The following is a 15,444-nucleotide window of genomic DNA, read 5'->3' as shown; positions in this document are numbered from 1 at the left end:
GTTAGGACGATGGACATTTTTATCAGGGGTATGAATAGCATCTTTTAATCCAGATGGGACAGTGACTACTACATATTGTTAAGTACATGGACACCTTCACTACAGCAGCTGGCAAGGAGAGGCCAAGGTGAACCCTCCACATTTTCCTAAAATTTGATATGGAGGGTGTTTATTTTCAAATATAAATGGGAGATTGTTCTTAAGGATACAACTGATTGCAATTGTGGGATTTTATTTATGTTGCCCTTCTCTTGCTATTAAGGGTTCCCAGGTAATTGGAAACTGGGTAGAAGGAAGTTTTGTGCTCCCAAGAAAAGACTCACGTGGATGCACTTCCAGAGTAAGCATGCAGTTGGAATGGCCAGCTATGCTGGAGGCGTTGCAGAGATACACCCCGGACATCTCGATAGTAAGATTTGTCAGAGTCAGGATTCCCTTCTTTGTGTCTGGAAAAAAAAAAAAAGACAAGCAAATTTCAAACCAGCAGGACTGCATTTCAAGAGGACCCCATTACCTTTCTCTCAGGGGCCTGGCTAAGTACCCAAAGTCCCTCTTTGCCCATTGCACTAAGCCAGGGTGTAAAACCAGAATCCAAGCGGCCACCAATAGGAAAAGCTTGCCTCCTTCCCTGGGGCTCATTCAAAAGTTGTCACCAAATGGTGATTCTGAAGGAGAACGAAGAAGAAGAATTTGAAATATGCAAGGAGTCATCCAACCAGCAACTTTGGATTAAATTAATTTAACTGAATCAGTTGGTTCTTGCCTGATCTTACCTACTTTTTGAAAAGCAGTCCTAGCACATCACCCAAAAGATAAATGGGGGCCTTCTCCCATCTTCAATCAGATTGTTTAGGGCTATGCCCTAAACCACAGCCGTGTCCAATCTGACCCACCCAGCAGTGCTGGACTACAATGCCCAGAGCGAAGATTCCTACCTTGTGCGGGTGCAAAGAAAAACTGGGAGCTGGGCTCAGTCCGCTGCCAATGGTAAACTGGGACAGGTTTTCCAAAAGCAGATTTGCAGGACATGGTAGCATTGCTTCCAACCTGGGCACTGCCATGAATCTGACACTTTGGTGGAGATGGTGGAACTGCAAAACAATGAGGTCTCTTTTTTTCATTAAGGAAATACAAAACCAGTTTCAATACTTTAAAGCAGTGCTTCTCAACCTCAGCGACTTTAAGATGCGTGGACTTCAACTCCCAGAATTCCCCAGCCAGGCTTCCCCAGCCATGGCTGGTCAGGGAATTCTGGGAGTTGAAGTCCACACGTCTTAAAGTGGCTGAGGTTGAGAAGCACTGCTTTAAAAGGTAGTACATCGTGCCATCTGCTGGCTATAAAAAAACATTCAGCTTCTACTGAAAGCCCACAAAAGAATCAGTTCTGTGATTCCATCAGCTTCCATAGGAGAAGAGATGTTGTTAGTCTGTTGCAGAACCCCAAACTTGGAGGGATCTGAAATATTAACAGATGTATTAAGCTTGCTGCTGTTAATGCCGCCTGTGGCAAGAAACAACTTTTTGATTTTGATCTTTTTATGTGCTCTTAAAATACTGGGGGCCAGAAATGATCCCATTCTACCTTTGGGCCTCCATTGCTGAACCACAGAGGTATCTTCTCGAACTTGGATTAATATCAGTAGGAAAAGGGTTTACAAAGCGTCGGTGCTGACGTTGGGGAAAGGCAACGATACACATACAAGCAGAATCGCTCCTTCTGGATCTATCCCATGGGACTGTTCCGAAACTGCACAAGAGCTGCAACTTGGGTGCTCCTTCCAAATTACTTTGCAGCTCTGCAGACTACAAGGTTGAACTAAAGGAAGAATTGCTAGACTCCCAGCTCAACCGCGTATGCTTTTATGGTGCAGAATGATGCACTGAAAGCGGATATGAAAATAAGGTGGCCCAGGGGATCAACGATCGCATGTCCAGATCTAACCTCTGCAGAGCAGCAGCAAACCAACGCTTCATTTACCTAGAACAGTGAGGTTAACAAGTCCAATGTTTCTCCCATTCACCGTACTGTCATCCGGAACGTTCACCGTGCACATGTATTGGCCCGAATCCATTTCTTTGGTGTTATTAATGACAATGGAGACATTGTGAAAAGGCATAGGGAACAAAAATCCAAGGCGTTGCTTGAGATCGGGGTCTTCCACTTTGGTTGTCCCATACATAAAAGCCAGGATCTGGAACACAGATTAAAGGATTCAGGGCTTCTGCCAAAACAGCAACACACTCCTATGAAATATAGTACACAACATGAACCTTGTCTGAACAAACATCCGAGCGATGCATAAAATTGCACACGTATATAGACTATCAACCTTTTTCACACCATTTTTGAAGCAGAGGTGCTTTGGAAAGGGGCCGAGGGACCCATTTTTCATCTCTTTCCTGCTGTTGATTCTTCAACTGTGGTTTGAGCATCATTTTAAAGTAGTTAATAAAGCTGTTTCTTTCCCCTGTACCAATCAATCCGATCCAACCAGGGATCCAATAGTAGCAACAACAGAGCAGTCAGAAGACTCTTCATTTGGGCTATGTCAAGAGAATTCTGCAGGGGACAAACAAAGCCACATTTGCTTTCAGACTGGAAGCTCCACTCCAACTCTACCTAGTCCAAAAGGTTCAAATGGGTAAACTCCAGAATCTGTGTCTTGACATGCATTTTGATGAACTAGAGTTGCACTGGGACTTTAAAGTGCAGGAAAAGTTGGCTTCAACGCTCTAGCATAGCTCCGTTGCCATGGTAACAAAAGATGATTTTCCCTTCATCACCAACATGATCCCATCCTTCAGGAAGCATCTGAAAACCAAAAATATCAGGGATTTGTTTCTGGGGTGGAAGATTGCAGAGAAGCCAGGCAAAACTATGACAGGATTGCAGCCTGGTCCTAAACCCGCTGGTAAGGAATCTAGACCTGGTCTTGGGAATAAACAGTTAAAAAAAGCAGGGAGGGGCTTTCAGAACAGATCACAAAGTCCTGAGAAAGAGTAAAGTGTAAGAAAGAAACTCAAAAGAACCCCTCTTGATTTTGTTTGGTATAAGACGGTGTAAAGAGAAACCCTGGCAGGCTTCCAAGATTCTGTTCTTTTACCCCATAATAATAAGGCGCATTCCTGGAATCCCCGCCATGCCTGTTTCTTGACGTTGTCTACCTCTGTGGAGTCCTTGGGTTTTCTGAGCTTGGTTGTTTTCTTGCAAACGTTTCATTACCCAGCTAGGTAACATCTTCAGTGCTAGAATGGAGTGGGGTTTACTCTCTGTTTCTATACAGTGGCTTGCCCTGCCAGTGTTGGTGGGGGTTTTGTTTTGTTTTTTCCCTCTGGTAGTTCCTTGATTAGGGTATTGTCTACTGTATGATTCTCTTCTCTTGTCTACCTCAATGGGTTGATGCCTGCTTATTGTAAAATCTTCAATCCAGACACAGGCAACAGAATTCTACAGAGGATTTGAACAGCACGGCTAATGAAATTATGGAAGTTCTCATCCCCAGGATCTGGAGCATCGGCTGCAATGTTGCCTCTTTTGCAAAAGAAAGCTAACTGGCACTAATCAAAAGCTGAAATGGTGTGTGTGTGGGGGGGGTGAAAAACAAAAGATTATCAAAGATTCTTAAAATACCAAATTACGTTAATTTGGAGGTGGAAAAAAAAATCAGTTTTATAGACTGAATCAGCCCCACTGACACACTTCTGTTCTCCAAAGAGACTGTTAGTCATCTTCAGGGGTAAAAATTATGGTTTAGCCTTGCAGTATAGGAGAATGCAGAGCTGAGGGATGCCACTGAAGTGCCCTTCTACATAAACATTGCAGGTGGAAGTAGTCCATCAAGGAATTAATCAGGAGCTCATGTTTCTAAATGGGAGAACTGTAATATAAAGGGAACATCCCATTTATTGTCCATTTGCTATGCCCTCCTTTTGGGGCACTTGAATGCTGTCTCAAATTCCAAGCAATCGCTAGCATGCTCCTGGACCTTGGAAGAGGCTGAATGCAGAGGCTGGGTTGTTTAGTCTGGCTCTCAGCCATTCCCGCCTTCCTATCTTTTTCAAGGAAACGCAAAGGTGTCAGTGCTATTTAGCACCTCTTCCACTTGCATGGCTCATTCCCCACACAAAGCAGTGATAAGTCTAGCACATCAAGTGGATGACGCTCGTAGGCATAGCAACTGCAGCAAACAGTTCAAGATTTCGGCATGACACAAGAGGTGCGCGTACATGCGCATGGGTGCAATAGCATCAGGGTGGACCACATATGGTGTGCATATGTAGCCTTCCCAACCTCTTTTTTTATGGTCCCTAGAACACCCTTAGCTCGAGCAGCCAAAATTCATGGCAAAAATTCTGAATTTTGTCTGTGTGATTCCCCCCCCCCTCATATTTTGGGGTAAAATATATGCCTTAATCTTACGTCAAATTTAATGCATTCATTCTGCCCCTGGAAAAAAGCCTCATATACCTCTCCACCAAAGGGAGCAAAACGTCCAGCCTTGCCAAACCAGGGCTGTCATCACTTCTATACCCCCGACTGCCTCTGTATTCCAAAAATATTCTTAAAACGACTGTGCAACTCCCACTTGCATATAGAGACTCCTAATTTCTGGATCTGTTGGCGGCAGGTTTCAATTTTATGTCCACTCAGCCAGCTGTAAGATCAGGGTATGAGGCTGCTTTCTCTGCCTCCATCAGTCTTTGGGGTCCAAATGTGTTACAGGCTCCAAAGTGCTCTGAGAGACACTCAAGCTGCACACACAAGCCTAGCATGTACCAGTGGGGATACTGAAGAGAGCTACGTGTCCTTTACCAAAAAAGCCCACCCAGATTCGAAGGGGAATAGCTTCACTGTTGAACAAGTGAGCTTCAAATGCATGGTGATGCTTTGGTCCCTAATTCATCCTTCCCGCTAAACAGAAAATGCTGATTTCTGAAGTGCCCACTTGCTTAAGTCTATACCCTTCTAAGGAGAAGACATATAAATTATAAAATGATGCCCCAGCATGCTTCTTAGTTCTTCCCCCCGCCCCCAAATATATTTTAACCCTCTTGATTTTGTTATGTTGACTTCTTTCATTGAGTTAGATCCCGATTCCGGAAGCTTGACAGAATGGGGATCCATCCCATCTGAAAAAATAAAAATAAAGTCAAAATACGGATTGAACGTAAATTTAACGGATCTTGTGAGCCGCCCAGAGTCCCCCATTAGGGGCAGATGGGCAGAGATAAATCAAATAAATAAATAAATAAATAAATAAATAAATAAATAAATAAAAAATAGGATTTAAAAAATTAAAGAGCTTTAACATTAGATTGACTTAAGTTGTCAGTAAGTCCAAGGATTCCAGTGAGCCCAACCTAAATGTGAGGAAGTCTGAAGCCGACTGACATTTTTCTATATGTGGGCTGTACTGACTTATCTTTGATCATTCTGTTTATTTATCCTGGCAGGGTGTCAATCAATGATTGAGCGGGGAGATATTTGCTTGCATCTATTTTTACAGTAAAGAATGGCTTGTCTTTACAAAGTTGTTTCCCTTCAATTTTACAGGTTTCCATCTGCAGTTTGTTACGTGATCCAGTTCTGACACTGTTTGACTCACAAGGGTGTGATCTAGGGGTGAAGGCACCAGGCTAGAAAGCAGCAGACGGTGAGTTCGAGTCCCGCCCTAGGCATGAAAGCCGGCTGGGTGACGTTGGGCCGGTTACTCTCTCTCAACCCAACCCACCTCACAGGGCTGTTGTTGTGGGGAACATAGGAGGAAGGAGGACTAGGTTTGTCCGCTGCCTTGAATTATTTATAAAAAATAACAAAAATGGTTTTAAAAAAAAATCTTAAAAGAAAAAAAAAAAGAGGTTTTGATACAGGGGTACAAGCCAGGCTACTGGATCTGGGTTGCAAAAGTTCAGATGACTTACTACAGTGTTGTCCAAACTTGGCCACTTTAAGATGAGTGGACTTCAACTCCCAGAATTCCCCAGCCAGCCATGCTGGCTGGGGAATTCTGGGAGTTGAAGTCCACTCATCTTAAAGTGGCCAAGTTTGGACAACACTGACTTACTAGAAAACAGCAAGGAGATACAGAAATCCCTCGGACTCTGCTGCCACCTAGTGGCCATTGTGATTCTTGCCACCTGGTTCTACCACCCCTCAGCTTCCTCCTGGTACGGTATTCACACTGCGAGGCAAAAGCTGTAACTCTCCTCCATAAGCAGAGGTCAAAGCGGCTTTTTCTTCAGCTTTGCAGTCCCAGGATCGCCATGAATTGAATGTTTTCCATTTGGCTGTAAAACTCAGATTACCATTTGACAAAGCGAACCAGCGATTGATTGATTGATTGATTGATTGATTGATTACACGTATACAGCCGCCCATCTCACATAGGGACTTTAAATAGATTTTTTAAAAAACAGTTAAAAACACAACCAACGTAAATAAAAAAATACGTTCTAAAAATGGCAGATTAAAAAAAAAAAAACATACAGAGAATGCATTCCCGTTAACCATCACGTAACCATCTAGCAGGCCCCGCTCTATCACAGGATTCCCAGGCGAGTTGACAAAACCAAGTTTGGAGGGCCTCCCAGAAGGCCAACAGGGTTGGATTATAAAGTGAATTATAAAGTGAATTAGAAGTTGCACGGAAATGGCTGTGTTTGGTGGTGCACTAAGTAGTCCTGGCCTTTCAACTGACATTAATTTCCAGATGAACAGTTGGTATGAACCTAGATCCGGTAGCCATGGGTTCAAGAAATGTCCATCGAGAGTTGATACCTTCAGTTTTCCTTTGCAAACCCAAACTCTCTGCCTTTGTCCCTCCTAGACTCCATCTCAGCTCATGTCTGGGGAGCTCTTTGCGGCAACATGACCTGCAATTGTCCACTTCAAGGTTAGTTTTACACATCTTACTATTCACTTTCCCTGACAATGGAAGTGTCTGTGGTAGACCAGTCCAAGCTCTCCATACAGAATCCAAAGCAGAAGACGACAACGAGGAGCAGATTCAAAAAAAATGCCAGTCTTTGTAGCCCAAGATCTCAGCTCACATGGAGGACCTCATCATAGGCACGCTGGATTCATTTCTATGGCCGTTAAGGGCATGGTAAGGAGCCCATGTTGAAAGCAGGGGGCTCACTGAAATGCTTATTGTGGATTATTACACATAGCTCAAACTGACTCATTTCAAGAAATGTACAAAGGCCTGTTATGCTCGGACAGAGCCTTCAAATCATTTCACCTGGAGGATTGGGTCGCTAATCAGTTGACTGAGCTGCTAAACTCCACTCAACCTTCCAACTCTTTTTTGGAGCCTATCAGTTGCCAGTTGCTAGAAACAGGAGCAGACCTCAGATGTTTCCAGTCTTGGCAAAATGTGACATGTAACCATACCTGAAAACGCTCCCCAGGTCTTTCCCGGTGCCAGGTGACAAAGGGCGCACTGATGCTGGTGGATGTATACCAGACAGGAAGTATGGCCGACTGTCCTTGGCTCACGGTCACTGAACTGTGTGCGACTTCCACTTCCAAGACGGCAGAAGACAGTCCTGCAAAGACAAAAGAAATAGAAGTGTTGGCTGTTCACCAAGATATATGAAGTCTGGACATTTTATGAGTACTGACTGGAATAATCCCAGAGAAACATATATCCTGTGGTACCCCACGGGCAATTTTCACTGAGAAGAAAACTACATGTAACATAAATGTGTTCAGACAAGACAAAGCTGTTTGAGAAACCCAGACAGGGGTGCTGTTTAGATTGTAGAGAATTTAGGTTATTTCCTTGAAGGCAATACTTTGGTTTGGGAATAGGAAATACTCTCCTTTATTTATTTACAATACTTATAGCCTGGAACAATCCTAACAGGTTTGGGGTGAGGTACAAAAAAGTCCCCCCCCCCAATATATTAAAGGTATACATAAAAAAAAATAGAAGCCAACCATAAAAAACGAATACGTCAAAGGTATTGTTCATTTCATTCAGCCAGAACATTAACATCGGCTGTTTGCTGCAGGGCTGTCCACAGAGGTTGGTAAAGAAAGTCAAGGTGGTGGCTGTGACAGTGCATTTGAAACTCCACCTGTTTTTTATGTGGTGCACCCTCTGAAACCCTACATTGCAGACATCCCTGGTTTGTTTCAAAAGAAATGCACATCAGTCTGTGCTGAATATTCCAATGCTCTATTCTTTGCATCTGTGAAAAGGGATGGCAGGAAAGAATACAGTCCCTGATTGCTTGGATCTGAAATATGAGGTCTCTTGCACTTAAAAAAAATAATCCCTTAGACGTGCTTTAAGTAACAAACAGGAATACCGCCTTGTCCCAAAATAATCTTTCCATGATGCTGCCTTCTGGGTATGCTGGTCACAGCTGCCAAACTTTTCAGCCTCCCAAAATACCCGCTGCGCATGGGTACAACATTATATCATGGTGTCTCATTGTTCCTAGGATTACACTTAAGTCATTATAAAGACAAGTCCATTATCCCAGCAAAAAATGTCTGAATTCTCCAAGGATCCAGTCTGAGTGCTTTGTCTAGCATTGCTAAGACACTCAAGAGCAGACTTTCCACATGTAGCAGATGAAGTTTTCAGATGTTCCAGTTCCAAGATGGTAGAATTGATGGAATCTCCTCTAGCATCAGATGAGGGATACTGAGATGACTTCTTTACAAAGAGTGTTCTTGAATGGTAAAGTCTCCTTGCCAGCGGAAATCTAATGCAAAACATTCCTGAAGGTAAAACTCCTCCTATAAGGAGAAAGCTAACATAAAAGTGAGGAATCTGAACTAGAGCTTTTTCTTCTAATCCACAAAGCAGATCTTTTCATTTTTCTTTTGCATGGGTGTTTTTAAAGAATGATATCCCTTTCCTGAACACTATTTCCAATTTGACCATCTCAGGATCTCACCAGTTCCATACATAAAGCACAACAGCTTAGAGAGGTCATTGCAGAATACTTCCCATTAAGTTCAAATGACACCCAACGTTAAGGTGAATGATGGAGTCTGAACTGTGAAATTAAGCCAGCGAGAGGCAGATGAATCTTAAGAACCTTTCCTGAGGATATTTAATGAGAAAACACAGTCTCCACTCCAGGGACCATACAACATTGATATGTTTTACCTAACAATCTTGTTGCTAAGGTTTCCAGCACTAGCAGCATCATATTTATCTGAAGTGACCTCTGAACTTCAGATCACCATTTCCATCAACTCCCCCATCCAGATTTTTCCCTATGAAGAGATGGAGACGTTGATTATTGCTAGCAAATTAACAGCATGTTTTTTCCTAGTGGAATTTTACCTCTTTCTGATGGAAATACACTGAAGTTGGATCATTCTGCACATCTCTGACTTACTGTCTAGGTTTTGTGGAAAACCATTCTCAAAAGCAAGAGTTAAAGACCACTCGACATGCTCAACTAACCCATGTTGCCACCTTCAGATGCCCACCATGAGAGACTAGCTTTTTTAAAAAAATAAAAAAAACCTTAATCACACTTGGAAAAGCTGCTAGCCTCTCTCATTAGTATTTCTATTTTGGGAGCATGCTTTTTTCTTTTCTCTTTTTTAAAGAAAATACATGCCAGAAGAGGGCAATTCTCTCTAAATTCAGAGCACTGAAAACTCCAAATGTGAAAGCGTTTTAGATTCCCAGTTTCCAAAGCAAAGGCACCTGATACCCAACCCACCCAATGGCAGGACATTCTGTAGAAACGGGAAAAAATGGACAGGTTACAATCCAAGACTGTACGTACTAGAACTGCTTGTGGGCTTTCAGAATGTGGACCTCTTCAGTGAATTGAGTTGACGTGGGACATGTCCTCCCCCGCTTCTCAAGTCTTGAGAAAAAAGTGTTGCTGATCTATTTTGTTTCAGGGATGTGTCCCTTGGGACACCAGGACAGTGGAGATGGTCCGAAGGGATGAATAACTGGGATTCCTCCCTTTTTCAAGGAGAGGGTTCAAGGCACATCATTCCACCAAGCAAGAGCAGGAAGGGGTGAAATGGGAAGTGAGGGTCTGCTGCAAGATCAGAGCCATCAGCCTCCTTGCTTCCTGAATTACTTCTACATGGTCGTTCCATATATTTCCTTTTATATCATGCCTTTTAGACCGTAAATCTGCTGGCAAGGGCTCTCCTCCTCTTTGGCTTCTCTGGAAGCTTTTTGGGATGAAGAAAAATGTTTTAAATAAGCACAATGTACACATACTGCTTCTTGAAATTGTCTCTTTTAAGGTTTTAGGGTTACACTCAGGCCAGCCTGACTCTTTTCTGGAACGATTCTGTTTTGTACACCCATCCCCTAATTTCCACTACTTAGTCTTCACTGGGATGTTTTTAGATTCCCCTTTCTTTTGGTTCCGTAAAAACATACAGTATGCACCCAGACACACACAAGGATTTCATACTTCTGAAGTGGAATAAATTCTTAGGTGTGGGATGTAGGGTTGGCCTCCTGAGTTATACGATGGCCTAATAAAGCCTGGCAGGATCTTCCCATCCATTGTATGATCAGTTCCTTGATGGCTTGAATCTCCCTGGTGGTATGCACCAGTGTTCATAAAAGGATGCCAAAGAGAAGATGATCAGAAACTATTTTACATTGCCATAGAAACTAGCACCCAAAATAATGGATATATTGCAACTACCCAGATTTCATTTAAATATATACTGTATAAAAAAGACATTCTGATGGCAAGATCTGTACATCAATGGAATGGCCAACTTACAGAGATTATGGGTTCTTCATCTCTGAAAGTTTTTAAGATGTTTAACAGCCATCGGTCAAGGATGGTTTAATTGGTTTTCCTGAATTTTGCAGAAGGTTGGACTAGGTGACTCTTGTGGTCCTTTCCTACTCTACAATCCTATAATTCTAACCTCTCTGACATTTCCCTTTCCATTCAAATTCAAACCTAAACAAACATCACCCTGGGGCTTTTTCAGATTGGGAGTGATGGAGTTATGTATATAATAGAAAAATAACAGTGGCACCAACTCTCAGAAATACAGTACAGTAAAATAAGCTTTAAAGAAACACCCAAAGAAATTCTAAAGGACCCTGGGAATGAATGTCAGAGAAGAAAATTTGGGGGAAATTGGAAGGTGGATTTTGATACAAATTAGCTTCACTCTCCTTCCAGCTAGGAAAGAATTGGATCTCCTTCTCTGAAGTTCTTTAATTATTAAGCATCTCAGCCCCAACCAGCATTTCAGAGGAAAGTTAACGGTTCCTGAATGTGATGGGGTTGATTCCGACTGGTGCAAGTGGAATGTCTCAGCTGCAGGGCAAAAAAAATCAGATGGAATTGGATGCTCTGAAAATGCTCTGCATTTTCCTGACACAATAATACCCAAGATGTCAAAGAGGAAACAAAATTGCCCACAAGGTCCAGAGAATTATCACACATCCTTAAGACTTTGCCTGCGACTTGCTGCTCGCCTAAATCCCCCCAAATAATGGGACAGCAACCTTGATTAGCATCAGAAATGTAGTTTGTTCAGTGAGAAGCATTGCATTCAAAAGCTAGTGACTAGAAACTGATTTCTGAATGGATTTTAATGCACCAGCTTCCTTGGAATTCCTTCCCATTATATCAGTTACTCTTTGCATCTCCACTCCAACAGGATGGGATTTCTTTGTAAACAGGATGGAAAGTATTTAAAGATTTTTTTTTCTTTAAAAAGGTAGATACACATAAACACACGAATCTTTATCAGAAAGCAAAAGTACTCTGTGTTACTAACAGCCAAGATGTATTTTCTGTCCCTTTGGGCTCCTTAAAGGATGTACCACCTGCTATCAGGAGGAGGAGACTTCCTGCCTTCCAAGGCCTGACTTCAAGAAGCCGGAAGCAAGACGTTGACGATAAGGAGTCCAGCCCCGAGCACCTCCCGTTTACAGGAACTGCCCTTCAGCATCAGGTTCAGTCATTTCCACCAAAAGCTTTGGGGAAACAAAACCTAGGAAACCGCCTGGGATAACAACAGGAAGCTGCCTTTCTGTCTTGCTCGATAAGGTGCCAAGATTTTTCCCAAGGGCCTCACTCTTTCCTATCGGTTCTCTACAGTTGCAATCACAGACCCCTCTACAAGAGATGGAGACCACCAACCCTCTCCAGGCCTAACATCCTGCGTGTGTTAGTGCCAGAGGTCCAAAGAATATTTTTAGGAGGACCAAGGTGTCAAATTCAGGGGCAAGCAAACAGAATCTTCACTACACCAACTAATGGGTTGGAGTTATGGGAGTTGGAGAGCAAGTGCTTGCCTTCTCATTAGAAAAATCAGGAGCCAGCAGCCTGAAGTTTACAGGCTGTGTGAAGTCTTCAAAGCCCTCTGCACTTCATTTATGGTCCAAGACATTCTGCCATTAGTCAATGAGGGGTGGGGAGCTGCAGGACACCACCTTGTCTGGGAAGAAAGGGGACTCTTCACACTAAGAGCCAGTATGAAATAGTGGTTGAAGTGCTGAACTAGGGCCTGGGAGATTCAGATTCAAGTTCACTGTCATCTGTGAAAACTGCCTGGGTGACTTTGGGTCAGTCAGTCTCTTGAAGCCCACAGGACTATTGTTGTGGGGAAACATAGGAGGAGAGAGGGCTTTGAGCTCCTGGAGGAAAGATGGAATATATGTCTAATAAACAAATGAACAAAAACACCCTACTTTTCCCTTTCCTCTCAATAAAAGAAACTAAATGTCACAACATTTCTCCTGTTAATGACAGCAAAAAATAACCCTCAGCATTACTGATTTCTTCACTGGAATGAAAGGGAAAACTATTGGGTATACTGTCAGGAAATGACAAGAATTGGGGTCCATCCTGCTTGGAAGGTAAAGGTGGGGAAAACTGGGTTACTCTTTGGGACAAGAGCAAACACGAGTAGAGACAACAATCTACTATTCTTCTTATCTAGTTCTCTCTGAAACAGATGCTGTTATTTCCATAGATTTTTCCAGGCAATATCCAAGTAGATAGGTGGGAAGGTAGCTTCCTTCCTCCCTCCCTCCCTCCTGAATTTTAAAATCCTATTTTAGCAATTCTGGCAAAAATAAAAATGTGCTTCTTGTTTCCTTGGAGATAGCCCTTAGCATAAAGGCCACCTGTCAGTGTGATGTTCCTGGCAAACAACAAAATGCAGGCATTGCTACTAGCAAATCTGATGACATGAGCCAGAAGGCAAGTCTCAGGGAATATTAATAGGTCAGAATATGGAATGCCCAGGTGGAGGAGCTCCAAGGATGGACACCTGAGGAGGACAGTCCTTTGAGGTCAGCAGAGTAAGAGTTACCTGGAGCTACCTAGAGTATTCAGTGGCAATGCAGAAGGAGGATCAGCAGAAAGGGAGAATGTTCTTCTGAAGAGAGACCAACAAATCATGCCTGAAAGCAGCAAGGAAGAGAGTTGCCACTCTCAAAATCATGGCCTCCACTTTTCCTCCTAACATATGTCTATCTTTCCATTGAGATTAGGTCCTGGAGTTTTCTTTTTTAAGGGCAAGATGCAACGGGAAGCAAAAGAAGAGACATGTGCCACCCATGGTCATACTGATGTCATACCCTACCTGGAATCATCCCAGGAGCACTTGGCTGACCATAGTTGGAAAGAAAAAATGGGGTGTGATAAACCTTCTCTCTGATCTAGCAGGATTCTTCCTGTGTTCTCCAGTTCCACCACCAGCAAAGAATTATGCCTACAGTAGATAGCGGTTCAAGCTAATCCTCATTTCAAAGTGATCAAAAAATCACTTTGCCTCCAAAGAGAATCTATTTATCCACACGTCCTGGGTACAGAAAGATGTATTGATAAACAGAACTAAATGTTCAATAGAGCACAGGGAGAGAAAGAGAAGTCGCATTTTTTCCTATTATTTATCTTCAAAGAAAGGAACGATCTGGTTTAAAAATCCACGAAAAAGCACAGGCATTCAAAATCAACAAGCCAGGCTCATTAATAACATTTCACAAATATGTTTATCTAGTATGATTGCCACCCACTGCACTGACCTCCCTGGTGCTTACTTCTATCTGCATGAGTTTGAGCTTTACTGAAAGATCTTCAGTTAGCTGACATGTTTAGCTTTTAATAAGACATGTGCTTAGTCTTACAGAGGAGATAATATCCTGGTAGAACATCTAACACAAGCAGTCTCAAAATCAGTGGGGCAGCAGCACAACAGGGCCACATGAAGGATGATGCTAAGAAGTGGATATAGGGCAGCGATGACCTTCCACAAACTCGTTTTCTGTGGAAGGGTCCTCAAGGGCATCTGAGGAAACCTGCAAGGATTTTATGCATCTAACATGAACATCCCTCATGGTGAAGACTACCATCCATGCAGGGTTCCTTGCCTTCATGTATCCACATGAATGAATAGTTCCAATAATGGGAAATCGGGCTGCCTGTTATTAGCTGTTGTTTTCCTGGGAAAGAAACTGTTTGGAAAGGACATTGTTAGACAGGAAATGGGTTTGGGGGGCTGGTGGAAACCTTGCTTAACATAGTACAGCCACAGGACATTTGACTACTCTCGAACTACCTTAAGAAGTTATTTCCTTTTGGCAGATGATCCCAGAATAATGAAAAAGGTAGTTCAGATGCATTTTGGGTGTGCCATAGCAGAACTAGGACTAATCTGTGCTTTGTCTTCCACTTCTCTCAAGCTACTGAGAGTTTGTGATTTTTCTTTGCCTTTAGATCAGCTCTGGAACATCAGAAGGCTTTCAGATTTCATGTTCCTTCTTATCTGAAGGCAATGGGTCAGCTCATTAGAATGACACAGTTGCTGAAGTTACAATTTTTCACATCCTTCTTTCCCAGGTTTGGCTTTGTGACCATGCAACTGTGTGCAAGAAGCTTTAAAAACAGCATTATACATATTACTTTCCAATCAGCCAGCAATCCAGGGCTTTTCAGATGCACGGACCATCACTGAATAGCAGAGTGCAACTTTTGTGCTTCAGAGAGAGAAGATCCAGATTCACTCTTTTACATCAAGAGAACACTGAGGAGATGAAATAGAGTGGGAAAGAAGAAGATACTCAAAAGCTTTTCTGGGTCGCCCCATTACCAAAGTAACTGCAAGAACCACCCACCCCATTAAATGTTGGATCCCACAGCACTGGGATATAGTCATTATTCTGCTGAAGACAGGGAAGAGCCAGAGAAATTCTGAGATCAAGGACTGGTCCTGATGATCCCAATTAAGTGAGATTTAGGCATACTTTTTCCAACTCTACAGAACACAATGGCTGGACAGGAGGCTAAATTCTTCAAGAATAACTGGATTGCAGATAAGAGCTTACACAACTGTTGGATGATTTTGAAAAGTCCAGTGACCTTGGCCAGCAGTGAGGAATGCCCCAAACCAAAGAAAATTAAAACCAATCTTGGCACATAATCACAATAGTTCCTATAGAAACACAAAACAAAATTGCA

At 42.7% G+C, this 15,444-nt stretch overlaps 1 protein-coding gene across 1 annotated transcript in view; it reads right to left on the bottom strand.

Moving 5' to 3' along the window:
- The window catches only part of ESAM (endothelial cell adhesion molecule), a 58,704-nt gene that overhangs the window by 5,739 nt on the left and 37,521 nt on the right, over positions 1-15,444 (bottom strand). The window contains exons 2-5 of the mRNA XM_088139103.1: positions 7,394-7,548; positions 1,979-2,192; positions 936-1,091; positions 324-446 (exon numbers count right to left, since the gene is read on the bottom strand). Of these exons, the coding sequence (XP_087995229.1) occupies positions 324-446; positions 936-1,091; positions 1,979-2,192; positions 7,394-7,548 (648 nt within the window). The remainder of the gene's footprint in view (positions 1-323; positions 447-935; positions 1,092-1,978; positions 2,193-7,393; positions 7,549-15,444) is intronic.

The sequence above is a fragment of the Python bivittatus genome, unplaced genomic scaffold, assembly GCF_059951505.1.
Source record: "Python bivittatus isolate LINGU-HERP-01145 unplaced genomic scaffold, Pbiv_v1 ctg000320_np1212, whole genome shotgun sequence".
NCBI lineage: Eukaryota > Metazoa > Chordata > Lepidosauria > Squamata > Pythonidae > Python > Python bivittatus.
This window is presented reverse-complemented; position numbering and strand designations above follow the sequence as displayed.